Source organism: Bactrocera oleae, chromosome 3 (assembly GCF_042242935.1).
Source record: "Bactrocera oleae isolate idBacOlea1 chromosome 3, idBacOlea1, whole genome shotgun sequence".
NCBI lineage: Eukaryota > Metazoa > Arthropoda > Insecta > Diptera > Tephritidae > Bactrocera > Bactrocera oleae.
Window position 1 is genome coordinate 75,989,848 of NC_091537.1, and position 25,980 is coordinate 76,015,827.

At 34.4% G+C, this 25,980-nt stretch overlaps 1 protein-coding gene across 4 annotated transcripts in view; it reads right to left on the reverse strand.

Annotated features, from left to right (window-relative positions):
* The window catches only part of Duox (dual oxidase), a 42,966-nt gene extending 37,493 nt beyond the window's left edge, over positions 1–5,473 (reverse strand). For 3 of the 4 annotated variants that reach the window (XM_036376555.2, XM_036376556.2, XM_070106907.1), the window contains exon 1: positions 4,668–5,473. In XM_036376555.2, coding sequence (XP_036232448.2) covers positions 4,668–4,694 — 27 coding nt within the window. In that variant the 5' untranslated portion in view covers positions 4,695–5,473. The remainder of the gene's footprint in view (positions 1–4,667) is intronic. The other variant, XM_036376559.2, reaches the window with a different exon arrangement.
* Between the last annotated feature and the right edge of the window lie 20,507 nt (positions 5,474–25,980).

Consider the following 25,980-nt stretch of genomic DNA (forward strand, 5'->3'; position numbering starts at 1 on the left):
ACATATTCATGTGAAATATGAAGTACTCGTTCGTCTGTGATGCCCATGGCATTAGCAATTTCACGCTTAGTCAAACTTGGATCTTCACTAACAATATTATGAACTTGCTCAATGATTTCTGGTGTGGTTGAGGTTTTTGGTTTCGTCCTACGCGTGGATCGTCTTCAAGCCTAGTACGACCACGTTTAAATTCACCAGCCCAAACTTTAACGAGTCGTTTTGAAGGTAAAGACTCCTTATGCACTTCTAACAATTGTTCATAAATTTCCTCTGCTTTTAAACCTTTCAAAACAAAGAATCTAATCACTGCGTGATATTAATTTTTTTCTATATTAAAAAAATACTCTAAAACGTCAACTTCAAATGGCTTGTAAACTATGAATTAATTGACAGAAGGACTTGTAACTTTGCACGTATTCTCGCGACAGATGTACCAACTTGAGAAAAGAAAAATTTGTAGCACTTTTCAACTAACCTGTCTAATCGGACCTGACCTCGAAAGCCACCTTAATCACTTCACTATTTTTTATACCTTCACAATAAAAAATTCAAAAATTCTATTTAATTCCAGCAATAAAATATAACTAAAAATATATTAAACTTTGACTAGCTGTTAGTTTATTGCATTTTTTGTTCTCTCGAATAAAAATACCTACAACTAAAGCGGTTTTTTGCATTTTCTGCTCAGCACTTCAAAGAAGACCTTTAAATATGTTTGTGTGTTTTACCGTCAAATGAGTAATAATTAAGCATATGCGTGAAACATTTGTTGACGTTCGAAATTCACAACACGTTTGAGTCACAAAAAGTTGGAAAATATGCACATTTTTAATGTTGGAATGCAGCGGCAACATAGATTTGTATATACATATGATAAATGACACACAAAAACAATGACAAATGCTCAAAAAATTTACGAGCATTTAAACAAAATTAAACAGAATAAATTTGAGAAAATAAAAAATAGATTGTGCATACCTCAACTTGGACAAACATACACACAAGTACTATGGCGGCGAATGGCATGGCATTGTGCATACATACATACATATTATACATATGGTACATATGTACATACAGTGCGGTGAAATGCGTATTTGGGGGTCAGTAAGAATGATGAAAATATATTATGAAATGGGTGAGAGAGATTATGGCTTATATTTATATACCGTTGAAAAGCGTGATAATTAGCTCTGAATAATTTTGCTGTGTTTACATCCGCTTTCATTTCCGACTGAAACATTTCTTTGCTTAATCAATGGAAGCTGATTAAACGCAATGAAGTTGCAGAAAAAATTGTTTTCTTTTCTAATATTTATTTGGTAGGACTTAGCTTAACCCAAATTTATAACATAGATACAATTTATCATTAATTTTCTTAGAAAATTGCACAGTTATATCGACCGTAAGGCAGATCAAAGATTACGAAAAAATATATACAATATAATTGCATAAAGAGCCAGCAAACTTTATCGCGAATCAGTATCATATCACATTATGAGGGGACTAAAAACGAATTAAATCGTTATCATAATAGGTGATTTAAAAAATCAAACTTAAGTGCATGAAATTCTGTAAAATATTAAAAACGTATGGACACAGCCGACCGAAAGAGACTAAAATCATTTAATTTTTATCAATCAGTTTGTATGGCAGCTATATGCTATAGTGGTCCAATAACGGCGATTCTGACAAATGTACAGCTTCTTGAGAAGAAAAGGACGGTGCGCAAAATTCCAGATCGATATCCCAAAAACTGCGGAGCTAGCTCGCATATATATAGACATACAGACGAACAGTGAGGCGGACATTTCTAAATCCACTCAGCTCGTCACGCTGATCATTTACACATATGTATATATTTTGTCGGGTCCACGATTTTTCCCTGTGGATTCTTATACCAGGTAACAGATATAAATATCGAACGAAGAAATTTTTTGTTAAATTAGACTTTAAAACTGGCATCTAGGTATATGCGCTATGCCAGTAAATTAAGCTTAGTAACTGTAAATGTCTGCGAAATAGAAAATTACAAAAATTCGTAGATATTTCAAAATCTTACGTAATAATTTTAAGTAATTCGGATCGTCCCATGCACCCTTAAATTGAGGCATTTTACGGTCATTAGATAAACTGAGTTTTTTGTCATCAGAAGTATAAATCTAAGACTTAAACACTCTATGGTTTTGACAGTTTATCCCGCCATGCAATATTGTTGATTTTTATTTATTTGTGATCACATATGAAGTAGAAGATATAAGTTGCTGATGACAAGTAGTATCTAAACCGCATTAGGCTAATTAAGTCTGAAGTTTTATTTAAGAAAAATATGTTAGAACGTGTCATCAGATCTTTCGATATCGAAAAGATCCCCCTATCCCTACTTGAAAATCAAAAAACCCTCTTATTAGACTTTTCAGACCATATTGAAATAAGGAACAAAGGAACAGATCTTTGGCGTAAATGCATTAATCCAATTTAGACAAATTAAATATAGTCAAAAAGTATTATATGTAGTGGTTTAAAGCAGACATAGTAGTTTAATATTTACTTATTAAAAAATAATAAATATTATAAAAATAAATATTGTTTAAGAGCTGACTTCTATTTTTTAAATATTATTCCAATTTACTTAAACTTTTTCTATTCTTTGATAAACGTATACATATTTTGGCACAATTTCTAAATAAAATTTTTGTTCAATTCAACTAAAAAAATTTCATCGAAATTATAACTCGAAGTACATAAGTCTGAATTATATTAAGACAAGTATATGACAAAGATTCCGAGTTCTTTTGTTTCTTCTGAATATGTTTCTTCTGAAAATGAACTCTGAAAGAGTACAGAAAGGGGGCATGTCCATACTTCGATGTTCAAGTCGCAACTAAACAGAATCTTTTGATTCTGCGAATAGCGCTTTTCACTTTGACGCAGAGATCTTATTGTTCCAAATTTTTAAATCGCCGCGAATAATTTTCTAATTATCTTCCGACTATATTAAGCGCCTATTGTCAATAAAAAATTCCATTTCAAAGCTTTATTCATAATTTTTTTTACACAAAAATTATCAGAGATATTTTCATAAATGTTTTTTTTTTAATTTTTCGCAATATACGCAGACAATTGCGGATTTGCTTTTTCCATTCACTTGCCGCTAACTATTATTAGCGCATTTCGGTTTAACTCCTTTTTTGGTTTCGCTGCTCATATGAATTAATATCTTCCATTTCTTGTCTCACAGCCACTTCCGACACGATTTTTTACGCAATGCATGCTGATTGTTTGTTGGCGTTATTCGCGTTTACATACACATATGCAAGTATGCATGTATATGCATAAATAAATATTCGTAACAACATTTTTAAGATTTTTATTATATTTTTAAGTACTCGCTGACGGTTGGAGCGAGTTGGTTTGGCGGTGTTCAAGGAAAAAACCACACAAATGCAGAAAACCGAAAAAAGCTACGAACAACCGTAAAAAGTTATGCAAGCATAATGACGACCATTAAAAAAAGAAGTTGGCAAACACGCAAGCGCAGTGTACAGCTGTGCTATGTGGTGCTGCCCGCCGCGCAAGCGCCGCGGTAGGGACCAACGACCCGCAAAGTAAGCATAATGTGAAAAAATAACGCACTCACGGCGAACAAACAGCGAAAAACGCGTGAATAAAAAACGATTGTTTTCTTTTCTGTAAAGAAAAATGAAATACATAAAAGTAGAGAAGACGCAAGCGCTTTACGAGTTTGGAGAGCTTCGAACGCGTTTTTGTTGTAGTAGCGGGAGTATACGTGTTGTCTACCTTGTTTTTTTTTTTGTTTTTGGACATAAGCTTGACAAACGGGCAAATTGAAACCGGCTCTCACCCATTTCATTAGCGGCGCTCACTTGAAGCTTCTTCAAATTTTGAAAGTGCAAGGCGATAAAATTATGGTTTGGATAAATATAAAAATTTCGGAATATTTCGTTTATGTTTGGTATAAACAGATTTTACTATTATAGTAAATAATTTTAGTTGAGTTTATTTCGATAATCTATCACATTCTTGAATATGGTAATTTTTTACGAATATTTTTCTTATAATAAAACTTTTTATTTTAGTGTATTTGTAGTTATTATAATTGTTTCTGTATCGCGTCTTTTTTCAAAATCAATTTTTTGTAAAATATTTATGTATTTTTTATTTGAATAAATTTAAATTTTATGCCGCTTAAGTTAGAAAAAGCGAAACTAACAAGTTTCTCGCGCCGCATTCGTTCAGGAAGTTCCGTGTTCCATATAAATGCTGCTTGTATGTAGGTATGTTTGTAAATTTGATTCATTGGCAATTGGTACGAAGTAGAAGTCAGCGCCAACACAATAAAATCATTGCTCTTTGAAACAAAAACAACTTCCTAGCATTTTTTGACAAATTTTGAAAGCACGTAGCATAGTAAAGTATGGAAACGGCTTACTGAGTTGGCGGACACGTTATGCTCTTCAAATGCGACGAGACTTCTTCACACTTTCAGCCCAAGCTTTGGTTTCACAGCAACAAATAATTAAATAGATTTGTTATATGAGCAGAAGCATTGTTTTAAACAATTTTTGTTTGTTTATTTCACAGTATTAAATGTGCTCTACAATTTTTTTTTTACACAACACTAATATTCAAATATGCACACTCACTTTACTTAATGCAATAACAAAAGGCATGCAAACTACACTCGTTGCTTTGTTGCTATTTTGCCCACTTTACAGCTACTCAAAACACAAAGGTACACACATTCGTTTGTATCGCAAATTTCGAGACCGTCCGCATCCGTTAAGAGTCCGTCGAGCACTGAAGATTGACTTGAGCCACGGTTAGGTTTTGAGCCACAAGCCACAAACACGCCGAACGTCGACGAATAATCCGGCGAGCAAGTGCCAAGCAAACAGTCGGCCAGGCCACGACAACACAACACAGAACAACAAAAAAAAAAGCTCCAAAGGCGAGGGTGAGCTGACGCGAAGTTAAAGTCTTCGTCGTTGTCGTCTCCAACCTGTATGCTGAGCCAACTCGCTCTGCCGCTTGCCTGTGTCGACTTTTTTGCTATTCATGCTGTTGTTGCTGACTCGTGTTTGTCATGTTGTTATTGTTGTTGTTGTTATGGCTTGGTTGTTAACAGCTGTGTAGGTACATAAGCTTGTGCATTGCGGCTGGTGTAACCGGTGTTGGAGCTGGCTGTCAGCTGCTAGTCAACTCGGTCATCTGACTTCTTCTTCCTCTTTTTTTTCTCTTATTGCTGCGGTTGTTGTCATTTGCTGTTTCTTCGAATACATTGTTACTATCGTTATTGTTGCTGCTGCTTGGTGACTGCCGCCTCTTTTGTTGTGGTTGCTGATATTATGGAAGTAGTCCACATTTTGATGAGCTTTTGTGCTTTCGGATGCGTTTAATTTCGTTTGCCTTGTCACGGTCTTAGCTGGATCTTATGCAATTGTTGTAGTTGTTAAAATAAATACTGTCTTTGCTGTGTTTTTATTTTCTTGCATTTCTGTTCGTTGCCATGCATTTCTCTGCGTTCCTCAGTAGTTTTACTCACTTAATCTAGTCACACAGCACCGATATCACTTTCAGACTGTCTGTGCGAGTCTCGTTCGATTTGGCTCTACAAAAAAATTAATTCTTTTTGTTGCCCTGTATGTCTTAGCGAATGTTAACCTCACCGAAAATACGCGGAAAATTATGCGGAAGGTTTTAATGAAAATTAAACGGGGAGATATGGTAGACTTACAGTCTACTACATATCCTGATTTTGTATTTCAAAAGTCATTGGCATACACTCAGATACAATGATGACGATAAATTCGCAGAAATCGGTACCGGTGGAAGTGAAAGGGACGGCAATAAAGGAATGGCAATTCAACATACTATTAACAGAATAAAATGCTCCCTAAGTTTGAAAGTTCTGATTTGATTGATTTATCGTACTTTTAGTAGTTTTTAATAAAACCTTTATATAACAAGATTGCGGGGTTATCAGTCGCGTTCACCTATTTACACACTATTATACGACGGCTCAAAAAGATTTGTCCAAATTTGGTTCATATAGCTCGAATAGTTAGGAAGATATATACATTAAACTTATTATGGGTAGAGACCACGCCCACTTTTAAAGGATTTTAAAATCGCACGTGACACACCTTAACGTAATTTTATGGAAATTTATAGGCCTTCGGTTAATAACCCGATTACGCCCATCTACAAAACCAAACTTTTTATGGTGCCAAGGACTTAGTTTTTACTCAAATTACAGCTTGCACGGACGGACGGACGGACAGACAAGCAGTCACCCGGATTTCAACTCGTCTCGTAGCCCTGATCATTTATATGTATATAACCTTATATCTATCTCTGAATAGGTTGAAAACTGCGTTATAAGGAAAGTAGTGACAGATCTCTTAAAATCTTGAGTTGTATTAAGAGCTAAAGCTTGCCATTTTTATTGCCGATAACTCCTAAGTATGGATCTGAAAGACCGTTCATTTCAAAAAAAAAAAACGCCTTAAACTTGATACAAAATTTATTAATAATATCTATTCCAGTTTAGTCTGTTTCGTAGAATGTATAAAAACCGAAATGCTTCAACCTTAGTCTAGCGAACCTTAGTCAACTAATTTTCTTTCATACATCTTTGACAAGTGGGGTCTTCCAAAATCTTTAGCCACACAGCGTAAGCTCCAATAGGAATGTGTTCAGTTAGAACTCCAATCACGTTCCTCTTACGTTCCACCCTAGCCAGAAATATTTCGCACCAACACATATGCTGGTTGCTGGCCAACACTTGCTGAGCACATACGAGGTAGATAGATCCATGGCCAAAATGCAAGAGGACAAGGAAAACCAACTCGTTCTTATCTTGATTGGATTGGGGTAAGGATGTCCTTTCTTGAAAGCTCATCGGCTTCAGTTTCCAGCGATTCTGAGGGGACCTAGCACTCGGATAACTCTAATATGGAAGTACCTTGATGTTAATGCGATCTCCCATCAAAAACTTTATGAAACCGTGGTTACTCAATTTTTAACTGATTTATACGTCAGCCTTTCATATCATTCTTACTATTGAAGTTTCTGGCTTTCATCATTTTCTAAAGTTTTGCGGAAAAAAAGTCTCCTCACTGCTCAAGATCAGTTCGGTGATGGAAATATGTCATGCAAATACGCTGATAAACAATTTATCTGAAGCAATGATAATGGTAAAGCAGTTTTCAGGTAGATATTTTGTAAGCTGAGGAAACTTGAGTATAGCTTGTAGAACCTGACGGAACTCTTAATAATTTAGCTTACAATTTGATTAGTTTAGAGTCATCGCAGAAAATTTGTAATAGCAATGAAGCGTATACTAAGAATTTACCTAACTATTAACACTACACCTAAACTCCTTAAGCACTAGTAGAGTACATTTTTGTTGCGCAGCTGCAATCTCATAAATATTTACATAGATACAAAAGTATATGCATATATAAGCATGCGATTATATACATATATATATATGAAGTACACACGCTAGGTAAAGTAATTCAAAAAGTTACATGCAATCTCAACTGATGGCTGCTGGTGGTTTTACACTCCCCCACCATTTTATGCGGCATGGCATGTCCGCGTGACTGACTTTTCTCACCTCTTTTAAATATTCATTTAACTTTATTTGCACCTTTTGCTTGTCTCAACTGTTGTACTTGTGTTCACATTCTCACACATATGTACGTGTGTATGTGTGCCGAATGGCATCCAGCTGTTCGTCGGTTATAAAATGATGAAATGACACACATAACAATTTGTTTTGGTAATTTTGTTTACATATTTGATTCGGTAAACGAATGGCTGAATGAACGCTTGAGTGACAGCCGAAAATTCTCGCATTACAAGCCAAATAATTTTAATTACCACTGTAGAAACTTCTATGTATCCTTGAGGTGTTTATGTATAATTATTAATTAGCCACCCAAAAGCGATTATCTTAAGGTGAAAAAGCAAGAAGTTACATGTACCTTAGCTCAGGCTTAAATATGTATATAGATGCCTATATAAATATATATATTTGTGTGTGTGTAAGTACATTCATGCTTAATCTGGTGACCACATGTGGCATTCCAGCAAGTTTGATTTTACAGCCACGCAACGCAGCCAAGCACAACACCACGGTCTCTACATATAAGTCCGCATACCTATGTATGTACATATCTATGTAAGTACGTATACAACATGTGCTCAGGTGCATGCGTAACTGGCATTGGAAGGCCTTGTAAGTGCAAACATAATAAATTTGGATGCCAACTTGAATTATAAATGAAAGTTATCGCAACATAAATGCACGTATGAGTTATTTGTAAGTATGTTTTTTAATATTAACATGTCAGGCTTCAGAAAACCACTTGTCTATAATATATGATGGAGTATAAAATCGCCTCTTATATCTAAGCTGTCAATTATTTAGTTGCAGATTACATTTTTAATATAAATTAATTATATTATTAACAAAAAAAATATATATATGTACAAGTATTATATGTTATGCAATATCTGATATAATAATTTGAAGTAGCATGTCTACAGCTTAATATCTTTTCATCCACATTTGCACCCGAACGCACAATGTATGTGAAGGATACTCTTAACATAAAAAACTAGAGAAAACCGGTAAGGAATGTCTAACTTCGGCCGTAGCCAAACATTTTGTATTCTCGCAACTTGCAGGGGTCAAAGCCGGGAAAATACCTGCAGGTGTTGGCAAAACTTTTTTTTAAAAACGTTGCGAAAGCATTCAACATTCTGTTTTCGGCGAAATCCTGAATGGATTACAATCAAACTTGCATCTTATTAACTTATATTATAGATCTAAGTATACTAGTTTTATAACTATATTTTACTACCCGTCAGCGCAACTTATACTCATCCACAAATAAGATGTAGTATTGACCCGACTTTATCTATATTGGCATTACTACATATTATCAACACACAAAGATGCTCTATGAGTTTCATTATAGTAACACATATCATCTCTAATATACAAGGAGTAAAGTCAATCAGCTGTTTGAGAATACTGATATTAGTTATATGGGGTCTCGAGCAAATTTCCGATTTTATCTATTTTAGGCAGAAAAATCTACCGTTACTAGAAAAAACTCGCTCTCTCAATTTTATTAATATAACTCTTATATTTGCCGATATATTGGATATAGTGTCACCCGGAATTTGGAAAATCATTCTATAAGGTAAATATGTGGGAGCTAAGGAAATTATTGATCTGATTCAACTCATTTTTGACATACTGGCAAACTATTATCAGTAAAGGATTATCTTCGAATTTCAGATCGACCGATATTTTCTAAAACATAAAAAGTTCGCAATATTAACTGGAGTTCACATATTCGGCATCTGGGAGCTTGAATAGTTTTAGTTCGATTTGAAAGTTTTCGTCATAAGGTGGCACACCTCAAAGGCACAATTCGTGCAAAGTTTTATCCGGTTTCATTAATTGCTTCTTGATTTGTATACTGGAAAGTGAAATAATCTGATGAAATATATAATTTGTTTATATAAGAAGTAGGCGTGACATAAGACTGGCAGGATAATAGATGACACACCGAACTTGGTTGAAATTGATGAAGTAGGCTGGAGATATGCGATTTCAGCAAACGGTGGGCGCTGCACCGCCTGTCGTTTAATTGTGACAACGGCTCCTATAAGTCCCTCTTGTACCATGCTGAGTTTAAAATTTAATGTCTCTGACGGTTTCATTTATTGATGCATCGCACTTTTAGTAGATTTAAACATAACCGGTATATGGGGAGTGGGCGGGATGATAATCTGATGCCACCTATTTTACACTGTGTAAAAAAGATTTTTCCTGTGCATATTTGGGTGATATACCTTAAATGTTTTGGGAGATATATACGTTAAACCTATTAGGTGCGGTGGCGAGGCCACGCCCACTTCTTTAAACTGTTTAAAACCACCACAGATGACCCTTCCTAATGAGATTAGTTGTTCAAATAGCAGTCTTGTATCTTATTGCGGAACGCAGTTATGGTAATTTAAAGGTTTTTGATTATTTGCTTTTAGGTCCATCTGCAATTTACGGTGCCAAAAATACTTGTATGTATACCAATTTTCATTAAGGTATCTCAATTTTTACTCAAGTTACAGCTTGCACAGACGGACGAACGGAAGGACAGACAGACATTTGGATTTCAACTCGTCTCGTCATCCTCATCGTGTTCTAGAAGCTGTGGAGAGTCGTTTTTCTGGCAAATAAAAGTTATCAACTTAAAAAATTTTTTTGTGGTCATTCTTAGAGTTCAAAAAAAAAGTCCTAAATGACCACATGCTTTTCTTAAGCGTTAAAATAAATTTTGAGTGAAAAACCGTTACGTTCGGTAATTTTGATATAAATGTAAAGATTTTAAACCCAAAATAATTTTTTCTTGTCCAAAAAAAATATTAACTCGAAATTTACTTTAAAACTGAGAGCCTCTAGATGTTAAAATAATTTTTTTTCTATCCAAACATTTTAATTTTTTATAATCTACAGATTTACCCTCAGGCTAAGCAAAAAAAAATTAATTTTTTTTTCGCTCCACCCTAATATATTTCTGTATATCTATATCGACTAGTTTTTGCTGATACAAACAACCATGAGGTTAACAAAACTATTATACTCTGTAGCAATATGTTGCGAAGGTAGATTTATAAGCTCTTGATTGTTATATAAAAAGACTAAATGCTAGAAAGACTTTTATTCGACATTTAGTTTTAAGTCCGAGTCCCGAAGTAAATCAAATTTGTTTAGCGGATCTCTTGGAACGACTTATCTAATATTAGTTACAAACTCTCAATAAGAATGTGGAGAGTTTATAACATGTTATTAAAATAGCTTACATATTGGCTAATATGTACGTCAAAAAAGTAAAGGGGTTATAAAATCTTTCGGTTAATTGAATTGGGGAAAGCAGAAGTAATTTAAAATCAACGAGAGAAGTGGAAATCATTATAATGGGTACATCAGAGCCAGGAGGTTATTTCAATCTTTTGTAGCACAAAATATTCCGTATAACATATTCACTTAATTTTACTATTATATCTCACATATGGGCGAATTTATTAGAAAACAAAAAGTCTCACATATAAGGTCAAGTCAAGAACACAAGTTAGGAGCACTTAAAAATTGCAAATGTTGTTCATCAATAATGTTTCATAGTAGACGAGTTGTATGGGATGTATAAATTTTTGCGCAAACTTGAAAAGTGGCTTCCCCATTTAATTTTTGATTTTTGCCTAGCCATCTCAATATTAATAGGTTTGAAGAGTGTGTGCCTTTTGGCCAAGTTACAGCATAGCACAGGAAAGAAAAACGCAATTCTGCTAGAAAGTCTTAAAGTGGCAGCTAACATAACTCATAGCAGGCATAAAAAAATTAAAAACACGTTTATTTCGGTTGCAGTTATAATACCCTTCACAAATACAAAAGATGCCTAAAAAACTTTATTTTGATCGGTCAGCTTGTATGGCAGCAAAATGATGTAGTGGTTTAGACGTGTGCAAAATTTCGTTTCCTCCAGGGTGTTACACACTTCGTCGCAATCCTAATATACCCTGTTCAGGATATAAAAAAAATTATATGACTCTTAACTTAAAGAACTATACAAGTTGAATTACTGTAATGTGCAAAAATTATTCGAAAGGACTTAAAACAGGCCTTCGTGTTGGCGACAACCTCCTCATTTGACCTGAAAAATACAGTGGATCGGACAGTATTTCAAAATTTAGTTTGATAAATTTTATTAACGATTTTTGTTGTTAATGGTTTTTACTGGCTATTGCTGTGATCTGCTACATTAAAAAATTTCATTAAAGATCTATCAACTTTGCTCATGGCGCTGCTGTTAAAATGAAGTAAGAAGGCAAAGTCTGAAGAAAGATATGGGCTTCGGTCTCTTTGACTAAACAGCAGTTTTAATGACAATACAACATAGGTATTGCGCAGAAGTTGCGTGAGTTTCGATTTTCGAGTTGATAGCTTTCATCTTATCCCTAACGAGACTGAAACGAACTGATGTGTTTCGAAATTTGAATATCCCTATATTCAATTCAAAGTCTAACGTTGGAAGAAGATCCCGTTACGCTCTTCTACCAAAGCAACATTTTAGCCCGGCTTAATGCAAATGGTACTTTAAAATTTTGATGATTTATACTCGTAATATTTAGTTATAAGACTTGACATAGCATTGCTAAATTCTGAGAAGTATTTTATAAGTATTTAACATGAATCCATGCACTTTAAAATTACTTAACCATCATATTAGTATATTTTACGTTACTGGCAATTAGGAGAAACGCTGCGCTGTTTAATATATCTTTTCTACGCTACTATAACGGTTTCCCGGAACTTCTTTAGTTGTCACACAAAGTGCTTTTTGTCATTCTCCGCGTAACCAAAGCTAAATTGCTTTCTCTAACAACGAAATTAAAAGCAATATTAGAAAATATTAAGAGAAAATAATAGTGAATTAGTAAAAAAGACATATAAAAAATAATAAATAGCTATAATTAAACAGGTCTTAATATTGACAAACGTAATGATGACATGAAAATAATTTGTAATTAGTTGAAATGTTATATGTAATATTACCAAGTGTTAGTGGAAAACTTACATATGACATTTCAAATGAAGGAAACAGAAAAAAAGTGATATGTAAAGATTCCTATGAAATTACTGCAGTCATCGAGCTAAAATTTGTACTTGTTAGTTAAAGTCCCCGAATGGGGGATCGCTTAAAATAATCATCTTATCCCTAGTAATTGATTCGCGGTAAATATAAACATATATTTTTTACTGAGCTATTAAAAAACCGAAGCCGAAATTGTGCGAAATTTCAGATCGATATCTCAAAAACTGAGAGATTAGTTTGGGTATATGCAGACAGTCGGTCAGACAGACGGACATGGCTAAATCGACTCAACCAAATAATGCAAGCAATCATTCAGAATTATACTTGTACCATACAAGTATAACGGCAGAGTAAACGTTACGTAAATAAATAATAGTTTAAAAAAACTTAAAAACACGCTTTAAAGGAATTTTTACACCTCCTCCTATAAAGCTCTTCCCTACCATTTATTTCGTCAGTTATCGCACTTTTAGTATATTTTAACATAATTGTTATATGGGGAGTGGACGTGGTTATTATCACAGAGTATGAAAAAGGCTAAAAGGACTTCCTCTCAGCTCTCATTTGGTTGAGTTAGCTTTAGCGGTTTGGAAGATATATACGTTCAACCATTTAAGGGGCGGGGTTACGCCCACCTTTAAAGTAATGGAAAACTTATCAAATTATTGCATTGTCATGGGTCCTGGACACTTCTGGAAAGTTTCAAGTTGATCAGACTTCTGGAAACCGGTGAAAATTGAGCTCTAGGATTCCATTACATACATACAACCCAAGCTAATACCAGCGTTTTAAAATTTATACTAATTCTCATAGTAATTTTAAGATAATTATACCCTTCTATTCTTCAGGACATCACGAACTAAAAAGTAAAGAAAAAAAGGTCGTATCTTTCATTTTATCATTCTACAACCTTTGAACTTATCTTATTGTGGGTTTAGTTTTTTATCAATCAACGCAATATCGTCGGAATATCTGACAAATGTTGATGTATTGGAGAATATTAATTTTGGAATTCAAGAACTTCATCAGTCGGAACTGACACTTGAAGGTCCGTTTCATATTCAGTGTGGCAGAGTATTTCATTGTTCTGAAAGAATGATTCCTGCCAGTTTGTCAATGCGAGGTCGTGGCCGCTTGTCACATTTTCCTCCATGGCAATCGCTTTCGGGGCATCTCGGAGGCGCTCATCAAAATCCAAAAGGCAACGAAGTTAAACCTTGTTTGACAAATTTTTGACGATCGCCAATGAAGTAAGATACTTCATATCAGCGTCCAAGCTCTCTTTGACATAGACTAAAAACGAATATCAACCGATATTGCTTTCTTTTTCCAATTTTATGAAATCCCCTTATCCGCCGGCTTCTGCACGCAGTGATATTAAAAATGTGTCGAATATCGAATAAATATAGCGTATAGCGGCCATACAAACTGAACGATCGGAATCAAGTGCTTACATGTAAAACTTTTTCATTTGACAAGGTAGATTCCCGAAATTTGTCTTAGTCTCAATAATGAAATTTTCGAAGAAATTGTCCAGATCGAATCATTATAACATATATAACATATATCTTTTGTATTTCGCTTCGGTGCAACCGAAGTTAACGTTTTTTCTTGTTTTTTCTGCAATAGCGACTATATTGGTTGCTGAGGCTAAGTCATATTCGGACGGCCCGGCAAGCATCAGCTAAAATAATCGACATCGTAAAAAAATTGGAAGCGGTCGGACACTACTATTAACATATCCTCTTCTCATACTCTAATCAGTGTGTAGAGATCGTCTTAAAGTTTTTGACACATTCAAATTTATTGCATCGAAATACTCAAACAGCACCAAAGCGCAGAAGAAAATGAGACTGAGTGAATTAATAGTACAACAGCCGTGAAGTCGGCTGAAATAAGTATCTGAAAAAATACCCATATGGAAATCGATTGAGCTCGCTTTAATATACTGGTATAGTTTGACTTTGTAGATATTTATCTTCTTGCTTATGCATTCAGTCCAATTGATTGATTGATTGCTCTTTGAGGTCTAATTACAACATTTGTCAAATTGTGGTAAAACCAATGACTGGGAATTGGTGAAGTGTGTGTGTTTCCACTGTATACAAAAATACGTATATATACTCTATAGTACATCGACATTTGATTATCTTGGATATTCATATGTATAGTTGTTATTGTTGCCGAAATACTCTCTGCTCCATTAGTTTTATTATTAAGGAGGAGCATTCGATAAGACGACAGAAATATTTAACCAATATAATACCAAACCAAAATATTGTAAATAAATCTAAAGAGATATGCAGCAAACTTCTTGTTCACGAATGGCTCTAAAGCATATTATTTTCATTGACAAGAATAATAAGAGAAATTAGGAAATGATTCGAGACGCTCCCACCCACCCAAATTTTATATGTTTGTGTCAAATTTGATCTCCATTGGTCAATTGTTGTGCGTTTGGCAGCTGTTTGTTTAAGACGCGAAAAATTTGTGTGTCGATCTTAACGAGTTTGTTTGTTTTCAATGGATTCTTGGTCAAGCGAGTCGCCCATACCCTGCTATTAATGACGATAACATCGATAACATTAAGCAAAAACAGCGCTTGAAATCGTCATGTTGGCATCAGAGAGATAGCGGATTATCTCAACATCTGTTGTGGCTCGACTCAGCACATTTTGCTTAATGTTATGGGGATGAAGCGTGTCAATGCGAGATCCGTTCTAAAAGACCTAAGTCTTTGCCAAAACAACGTCGAGTAGTCCTAAAAAAAGGATACCTGACAACCTAGCTAAGGACCCTACATTCATTACTACTGCTCCACCGGTACACAGTGCAGTTCAAATTCAGATGTTATAAAATCGGTTCATGCAAATTCGCCATACAGATACAATTATTTCTTAGCAAGCAATATTTCAAGTGCTATTTCGATTCTGTTCACATTAAACCTTAGCAAACTCAGTGATTCCAGCAGTTAAGGAGAATATTGCAATTAATTTTGGGTAAAATGGATCACTTGTAAATATTTTAAATCATAAAACGACTAGATAATAATTTATTTCCAACTAAAAGAAAGTTTCCGCAAATTGTAAATAAAACGAAAAAAGTTTAATTTTCATCAATATTTATTTTGTCGCCTTCAAAATATAATATGCTCCTTCTGAAGCGATACACATATGCCAGCTCTTTTTCCAATTATCGAAACATACCTTGTAGGTCCGGGCCCGGAATCGCCTTCAGTTTCCTCTGCGAATTTTCTCTTATAGTCTCAATCGAGTCGAAACGGGTTCGACAGAGTGATAACTTGAATTTTGCAAACAATAAAAGTCGCATGGGGTCAAATCTGGTGAATGCGGTGGTTGATCGATGGTATTGGACGAGTTTTTGGTCTTAAAATCGTTCATTATACTCTGTAAAACGATAAAAATATTAAGACCGGAATGTTTCCGGAAATTATTTTTCTTCGATGTTCGCGGTTTGGTTCATCATGAATTCGTTTTTTGATTATTATTTGAGCGTTTTGAAGCGTTTGCGCGAAAACATCCGTCGTAAACGGCCGGAATTGTGGGCCAACAATTTTCGGAAACTTTTTGGTCTTAATGTATATTGGATTAAATGTCTTAGAAACTTTGAAAAATTTTATTCTAATACAATATACAGTAGTACCATGTCGTATGAGCATTTCAGAATTTAGAAGGCACTTGGCAACTGCATATACTTTACTATAACTTTTGAAGGAAATTTTTTTTGAAAAAAGTTATTAAGACCTTTCTGTAGTGAGGAAAGTAGTGTTTTCGAAGTAGTGTTTACTTTCTTTGGGGATACAAAATCAATTGCAAAATATAAAAAAATATCTGGGCAAAATAAATTCATTTAAGAATGGGGTAAAGTTAAAATAAACCGTTTGTTTACGTTGAACCCTTTTTTTAGGTCAGAAACTAAAACTTCAACGCCGTTTTCAAAAATAAAATCAACTTGGGTCTACTATAGTAGACACTTTTATACCATATATATATGGTATATACCTATGTATATACTGTAAAGCTCTAATCGTTCCAATACTAATTTTTGTAAAATAATTGAGTTTGAGCATGGTTGCTATCAATATTCGATACTTCGAAACACATATTGTTGCCATCTTCTAAGTTCGCGGTGTTATTTCATTAAAACTATATGGTTTTTTGATACTCATTCCCCACGATTATCTTTTCCTTTTACCTTTTTTTTTGTCAATGTCATTGGAGCGAATATTCTCTTGAGATTTGGAAACAGGGAAAAGTCGGTGGTTATTAACTACGGATAATACTGTGATTGCGGAAGTAATACGAAGCCCAAATCATCCAATTTGGCATCATTTTCATTGATTTGAGCTACTGTCACAATCGGTTGATTGTAAGCAATATCCACTTTTTATAGAACTTTCGGACTTTTCGGTATTTTTACGGTCACTCGAAATCATTTTGTTTTCGTCCGTAACTCATCGTTTTCGTTGCTTATATGTGCTAGACACACTACCTACCGATGGCCAATCATATAGTCACTTGTTGGTTTCAGCAACATGTTTTGCATAGTAAAATAGTGTTGATGTTCAAATTTCGTTTTATGCATACTTTTAAAATACCAAAACATACCTCAGGTAAATGCTATAACCCACGAAAGAATTCTTTGTTAGGTTGGTTTTCATAATTTAACTATGCAATCACAATTCTCAATAATTTTAATAAAAATAAATAATTTTAAGTTGATTAGTTAGACGATAAAATAAATATTGTCTTAACTTTTGCAAATAAAAGTTTTCGAAAATAAAAAAATATTACTTTAATGTCGTAAATTTTTTTTTGTCAACTATTCTCGTATGTTAAAACGAAACCCAACAATTCAGTTTAACGCATAGTCAATCAGCGCAAAACTGGCATCTGTTCTAATCTCGCATTACAAAAACTCTGTCAACATTTCTAAGCGCACTTATAAAAGCATTTATTTTTATTTAATAGACAATATTGACAAATGTTATGTAATAACATAAAATAATGCGACTATAAATGATTGCAAGATAAAGACAGAACGGCAGCGGGGCATGTGCTGACATTTCAAATTGAATGGAAGTGAATGTACACATCAACTGCACGAATCCACTTAACCTGCGTAGAGCGCATAGCATTTTTGCTGAAGACCTAGATTCATGCATAGATATATGGGCTAATACATACACACACATACACTTGTGCACACATGCATACGAGTATGCTGACTATCAGGTGTTGCCGTGTTTAAGTCTCGTAATTTTCGAAAATTGATTAGTTTAATTGTTGCTGTGTGGAAAATCAAAAAATAAAAGTTTATAAAAACATTTCATAGCTGTCAAGATCACTTTTTTACTCGCTCTATGATTTTTTATTATTAACTCGATAAATAGTGGATGTTCAGTCATCGGATCATCATCTAATCGCTTAGTATACTCTTGAAAAATGTTGCCTATATTATAGTACTTAGCTGTCTTCACCCAAAGCTTGTTTTAAAACTTTTTAGGGAGTTATCACTATATTATATAGACTATTTATATTTTAAAGTTTAATGTATTGCATATATCTCATAAGCTATTGCAGTATTCGGTACAAAATCACAATACTGTACAACTGATGAGTTGAGGTCTGCTGAGATAACTATCTACAATACATTCAAACACCGGAATTATAAATTGAGAGATAAGGTTAGTATCTATATACACAAATAAAAACTTTTATGAAATTTTTCAAAAACAATATTTTTATATAATCCACTTTGAATGTTATACTCGTATGAGAAAATTAATTTTTGCTTGGTTATCTACAAGTTTTGAAAGAGAAACACTTTTTGTAAAGGCTTTATTCTAAGCTAATTAGTTTTTTAAGTATTTTACCAGTTTTAAATTTGTCTTCGAAGCGTACGTGACGTCTTTTACATTTGAAAGAAATTCCATGGCAAACAAACTAACATATTGATTTCAATCAAATTTGGTATATAGTATCTGATCAAATTTGGCTGGGACTGGAAAAAAAAACATTTTTAAGTATCTTAATGAAAATTTTTATTATCCTCTTAAAAGAGGCGCCTTTTAAGCAATAAAACTTACACTATACACTTGTTATAAGCCTCGCCTGAGATGGCCTTCAGTGGCTTCAGAGAATTTTAATTTTCTCGGTTTCGGCTCATTTTTACCGCGACATTTGCTAAACTGTTGTACCGTTTCGACGGGATATTCATAATCCTACGTCTTGTCTCCAGTTTTATGTATTTTTACAAACGATCTAGATGGTGCGAGTCTAGCATTGACACGCTTTACACCCAAAACCTTAACTAAAAACTGTTGGGTCGATCCATAAAAGGTGTCCATATCCTCTTCTATCTCTCTGATATCAACATGATGATTTTCAAGCACCGTTTATTTAACTTTTCGAAGTTGTTGTCATTAACAGAGTTGGACGGGCGACTTGCATAAGACAAGTTTTCGATGACTTCACGACACTCCTTAAATGCCACATGTGCCACTTAAATACTTGTGTTCGATAAAATAAACTCTCCCAAGCCCTTCAACGATTCCGTTTCCGTGATTTCATTGGAAACATAAACTTTGCAAATGAAATATTTAGTTGTTCAAGTCTTTTTCCATGGTAGAAATCTATGGAGATCAAACTTTACACGAGTATAAAAAGCTTATATCAATATGAGAAGGTAGGTTTGCGAGCGCAGTTTAACATAAAGGGATCAGTCTGAGTCACATTCTAACTATGCGTACCCTCTAGTGGAAGGTATATCGGTAATCGATGTGCAAGATCTAACCTAATTGCAATTAACATTTTATAACGAAGGCACGAGAAGATGCGAAACATATTCTAAGGGGCCTTTTATAGAATTGGTTAAGTTTAAACTCGGTTAAACATAACTCACAAAATATTAAATATGAACGTTATAAAATGTATTTTTTCATAAGTGAACATGAACACCAAGAAACATCAAATTGCCTGAAGCTCATCAGATTCGTAAACATACATAATTAATTGCATTGGCTTAACACAAGCTATCTTGAAGCTATCCTGGGGTATATTGAGCTAGAGACATTGTCAGTTAATTGTTTTTTTTTCCTTTCATAATAGTTGGTTTAGGCAAAAAAAAAAATCGATAAACCTTATTGTAGACCAACCAAAATTACAGATTTTGTAGATGGTTATTGGGTTTAAATTAAGATAAAATTAAAACTTTTATTTTCAGGTTTTTGTATGCTTGACCTCAAATAAACAAAATCAATATATGTGTAAGGTGTGTAAATAATCCGTTTAGAAATTTAAAATTCAAACTAATCTTCTCTTCATGTCAGACATTTTGAAATATATTGAATTTCTGTTGACTAATCTTAAACGCATTGCAAACACAATTCATACTTAAGAGCTAAACTATACAATAAGCTAAGAAGAGTAGCCTTAAGCAATACAAAATTTCGCTATAACCAGTAGACCGGTAGCTATAATAATATATTTTTATAGGCTAAAAAGTGTTTGCGCTGAAAATTCTCTTAACTATCTTAGAATACTAAGCTAGCACATAAATATTATATACTACTTTCTAAGTTTTATTCCAATTAATAAAGTCGTTCTCCATTTATTGGTCTAAAAGCGGCAAAAGAGGTAGTTCTGCTATTTTTGTTTACAATTGGTAAAAATGGTAATGGAAGTGAATTTCCTCTTTTCATAAAATAATCAACACTTTATCGAGCCGCTGTCGAAATGTTTAGAGTTTATCTCGAGTAATCGATATATATTTTCATTCAAATAAGCCTTCTGTTACTGTTATGCTAAAGTCTTTTCCGCCAATATAGCTGTATCCATTCATAATAGGCGTATTGAGTTCAATCGCTTATGGTTTCATGAAATAAAGTTCACGCGCACAAAATCATTTTTAGATTCGTCACTCTATTTTTAACTCAAATTGTTCCGCTTCTTACATCATTCACTTCGGCTTTACGTGCAAACTGGTGAACAACATCTGTCTCTGACTGCTGACAACTGACAGCTACGGCTATTCACGTTACACAGACATTAAACAAAGCTTTATAGCATAAATGAATTGGAATTGTAAGAAGCGTGTTGGCGGCACATTTCTATATTTAATGAGTAACAAATGAATGTACGAGTATGTATAAACTGCAAGCACTTAGTTGTCATGCCATTGTCAATTTACACCAAAATGTGATGCCAACACATTCACGCCGCGTTAACCGCTGAAGCGCTAAGCATATTTACAACTGCACAAAAATGCATTGCATTGCTTTGAATTTTTATTTTTAATGGACAAAGCGAGAGCCAGTTTTATGCCCGAACGATGTTTTAAAGTTTATTGGCGAGTGCATTAAATCACCGTAACATGGCTAAAGTAAAGTGTAGCGTCAAATTGCAGAAGCAGAAGCATTCGCTAGTCATTGAAAGGCAATTAAAACTCAAGGCTTCCGCATACATTTGTGCATTTTAAACAAGCTGCATATATATGTATGTGTGTTATAATAAGTAACTACATAATACAGACAAGCGAGTATCGACTAAGCATTATTAATAGATCAAGTTTAGGTGCTTAAGCGCTTATAAGCACCGGGCAGTTGTCATGTGCAAGTGCAGTTTCTGTTGCATGAAGGATGTGTAGTCACGCATTTGCATGTTTTACATATGTACTTTTGTTGGCGCCTAGAATGAATGGGCAGCTAGTTCATTACCAAAGTCAATGTTGCTCATACGCCATGGCGGTTATACATACCTCAAATATGTTGTAAAATTGAAAAGCAATAAATTGCTTTAATATCAAGATCGAATAATAAATTGATATGAAACAACGCATAACGAATTTTTTGTTTACTAGAGCACTAAAGTGTTTAATTTTTTTCTTTTAAATTTTTGATAAATATCCTCCTTTTTTCAGATGTTGTTGAGGATGCAGTTCCGGACTGCCAAGAACCGTTTAACCACTTCAATTGTTGATTATAACAATAGAGGCTAGTGGAACCCATCAAAGGTATTTTGGAATTTTACGAACAAAGGGCGTGCTAAAAAATTACTTTGTGCTGGTGTGGTCAAACCAAAAATTTCTACTTAGACAATAATAAAAAAGTCTCACAATGTAAAATACTGGGTATGAAGAATCCCCTAGGCATGATAATGATGAAACGTTGGGCCATAATATTATAAACTTGGATTGCCAAAGGAAAATAATCTCTAAGCTTTATTAAAATAAATGGTACGTTGAATGATGTCTAGTTCCTTATTGACTTTTTACGGTCGTAACCTTCTATTAAGGTCAAACAATAAGTAGACAAATCCAAAGAAACAAATAAATAAACAATTACTTATTGTATAATAGTTTTGGAGTTTATGTGGGCAAAAATGTATTATTTGATTGCAACTCCGATTCTGAATTTATTTATTTGGACTCAAATATGATTTAAATCGGACCTTGTTTACCTCTAGCTTCATTTATTTAATGCGATGGCCCTTCTGGTTAACTTTGTCAAGCTCAATACCGAATACCATATATGTTTAACACTTGCATAAGGGACACTGGAGGATAAATTTGAATTCCTTTTTTACGCAACAACACACAGCACTTACATCTTTTTCTTCAAATTGAGTAATGTTATTCACGTTGACGCTTTAAAAACATTCTAATGCGATATAATAATCACTGTTGGTGGGTTTTCTCATACCAAATGAAAATTATCTTTTTTTTGCCTGATAGCTGCTGCATCTTTCCACGCTTTGGATTCGGTTCATCGGATACAGTCTCTCGAAAATTTTATCTCGAAATATTATCCAACGTTATGTTCAATAAATTTCTTTTGACATATTTAAAGTGTTGGCTATGCCTATGTAATCCTCGCTGTTTTCCACCTTCTTTGGATCTGCACTGTGTTCAACATATTCGAAGTTCGTATGTCCCGACAGAACTTTAGAAAGCCATTACCGAATTGTTGATTTCCCTGTCGCTAAGCGCCAATCATTTTCGTATTCTAAGTGACTTTTGATGCACAAAATTGCTTGTATCCATTTTTTCAAAATACCAAAAATATTTCGACTTAAGAACCAATTACGTAATAGCTGTGTAATTTAGATACGTATCTTTTGAAGGTTAGGTCTAAATTCAAAACATATGAATGAATTTGAGTAGTGCATATCATAGAAACATTACGATCTAAAATATTTAGGTTTTATTTATGCTAATGTATTGGTCTCCGCCCCTACTTTATAATTTCTCTGTCGAAAAAATAAAACAATAACTTCATTACAAATCGACATAACAAACTAAGTGTTCTCGCAAATTGAATAGTTAAAATCGAATTATTCGACAACACTTTAGATTAAAATGCACAAAATTGCTAATTGTTTTATAAAATTTTTTATATTTTATACTCTTGCAACTTGTAAGAATCAAATGCCTTCAAGTGTTGGTAAATCTTGTTGCTAAAATGTTGCGAAAGAATTACGCATTCATTATTCGAAGAAATCGTGAAAAAATTAATATCAAATTTGGTATCTTCTTGACTTATATTGAAGATCCCTAATTTAGACTTAATTTTAACGCAATATTTTAGTTCGCCTCAGCTGAAATTACATTAAAAACACCTTTAAATGAGATATATGTATGTGATATTAACTCTCTCAATTTCATTAAAATAACTCACATTTTGCCCGTTTGATGCGGTATAAAGTTCGAAATATTTTCTTTAGGTATATGAGGACTAAGGGAAGTATTGACCCGATTCAATACATTTTCGACATTCAGATGTACTATTCTCGGGAAAGTATCCTATCTGAATTTCAACTATACATCTCACACATTGACTGATATTTTCGGTAAGAAGTCACACATCCACATATACGGTACCTAGGGGATGGAACAGTTTTAGTCTGATTTAGACAATTTTTGGTCATAAGGTGGCATACTTTAAAGGAATTATTCGTGCAAACTTTTATTTCGATTCATTCAGTGGTGATTGTTTTGTATACTGGAAAGTGAAAGAATCAGATGGAATTTAAAATTGTGCTACATGGAAAGTGGGCGATTTCGCCAATTTTTGTACTATAACATAAGAATGTTAGGAGAATATTATATACTGAATTAGGTAGAAATCGGTCAAGCAGGTTTTGAGATATGTGATTTTACCTAAAAGTGGGCGGTGCCACATCCATCCAATTTTGACCGCAACTCATATAAAGTCCTCTCATACCATCTTGGCGGTAAATTTTATTTCTCTGGCGTATATAGTTATTGATTTATTGCGCTTTAAGTAGTTTTCAACAGTACCGTTATATGGGAAGTGGCCGGGGCTATCATTAGATTTCAACCACTTTTACAGTGTTGGTAGAAGTGCTTAAAAGATTTGCTCTGAGCGAATTTGGTTATTTCAACATAAATGTTTTTGGATATGTTTTTTTATACATTAAACCTGTAAGAGGTAATTTAGTAATTAATAAGTGCTCAAAATTACAATTACAACTTAAATTGATGTAAGTAAGTGTTGATAAACTTTAATATAAGATAATTTTACAAACTTAATTTTAAATTTTATGATATAAAACCATTTTATGAAAAAAAACTTAAGTGGTCCCTTGAGAAAATATCAGCTGCTCATCAGAGAAGTAGATTTTGTTACTTCAATATGCAAAATTATAATAAATAATAATAAAGTGCCTGGTAAAAATGTAAAAACGCATAATTTGTCTTTACCAATATATAATGTCACATAAGAGTCATCGTTTTATTAATTATGAAGATCTTTAATGATTTCGATTGATCGAATACTGACATTTGAAACTGATTTTTCTGACGACGACAGCATCGCTGACTCAAATGTCACCATTTCCGCGATTCGACGTAATTTGGGAACAGATAGTGAAGATTCTATTGAAGAAGACCCGGAATGTGAAATATCCGTTCATAACAATATTATTGATGGCAATATTTTACATACAAGTACTAACAATGACGACAGTCCAGTAATTATAGGAAATCGAGCACGATGGCCACAATATGCCACGTTTTTCTTGCGCACAAGATAGATAAGATTCTATAGAGTTTAAAAAACCACTTAAGAAGCGCTGCAACATGCAATTGAAAGAAATTTTGATTCAGTTTGGAGGTAGCGACCACCTTACGCCCGAAATGATATCGTTGCACACATCCTATCAATTCTTTTCTTATATTGTATCAGAGGTTATTATTTCAAATATCGTAGAACAGAACAACTTGTATTCTATACAGCAAGAGATATTGCACCAACGTAACACCACAGGAAAAGTTGGAGGGGGGGTTTTCTGTAAAGAGCTCTCCGTCAATCTTTGGTTCAGGCTACCTGATCACTGTAGCGTTTTTCAGGCGGAAGTGGCCGCGAACAAGGTGGCAGTAGAAGTACTGTTACGTAGTGTAGCTTCGTTTAGAGAGGTGAGCATTCACTCCGATAGCAGAGTGGCAATACAAGCCTTGAGTGCGCGAACCATGCATTCAAAGCTAGTCAAGGAGTGTCTGTCCTCGCTAGAATTAGCATCAGGCTACTTCAATATCAGGCTCGTTTGGGTGCCTGGTCACAGCGGAATCGCTGGGAATTGCAAGGCCGATGAGCTGGCCAGGGGGGTACCCTTGCCCCGCTCACATCGGAATGGGATCGAGTTGGTTCTCCCCTAACGTCTTGCATTCTGGCTCTGGACCAATGGAACTCGCATGCGCTCAGCAGACGCTGGTCGACGACCAGCTCCTGCGCGACTGCGCGATCCTTCTGGCCGAGAGTGGATCGCAGGAGGTCGGGAGACCTTCTCGCCTTGAACAAAGTTCACCTCGCCGCCATGGTAGGAGTTGTCACTGGGCACTGTCCAATGGGAACTCATGCGGTGCGGCTTAGAATACTACCTGATGGCAGTTGTCAAAGCTGTATGGAGGAGGGTGAAGTGGCAACATCCCGGCACTTTCTCCTCCATTGTCCGGCTTTTGCTAGGTTGAGATTGAAACATCTCGGCAATCACACTTTTGGCGGACCAGAAGATCTGGCCGAAACAGATATTGGCCGTCTCAACAAGTTTGTCATAGGCACAAAGCGCTTTGTCGACATGTAAGGGTCTATTGATCCGGCTCATAGGAGTTTTGGGTACCACAACGGACCGGCGTTTAAGCTGTCTAAGTGTGATCCTTCTTAGGATCGACCCTCTAACCTAACCTGACCTAACCTAACACCACACCTGATGAAATTAAACGATTTATGGGTATTATCTATCTC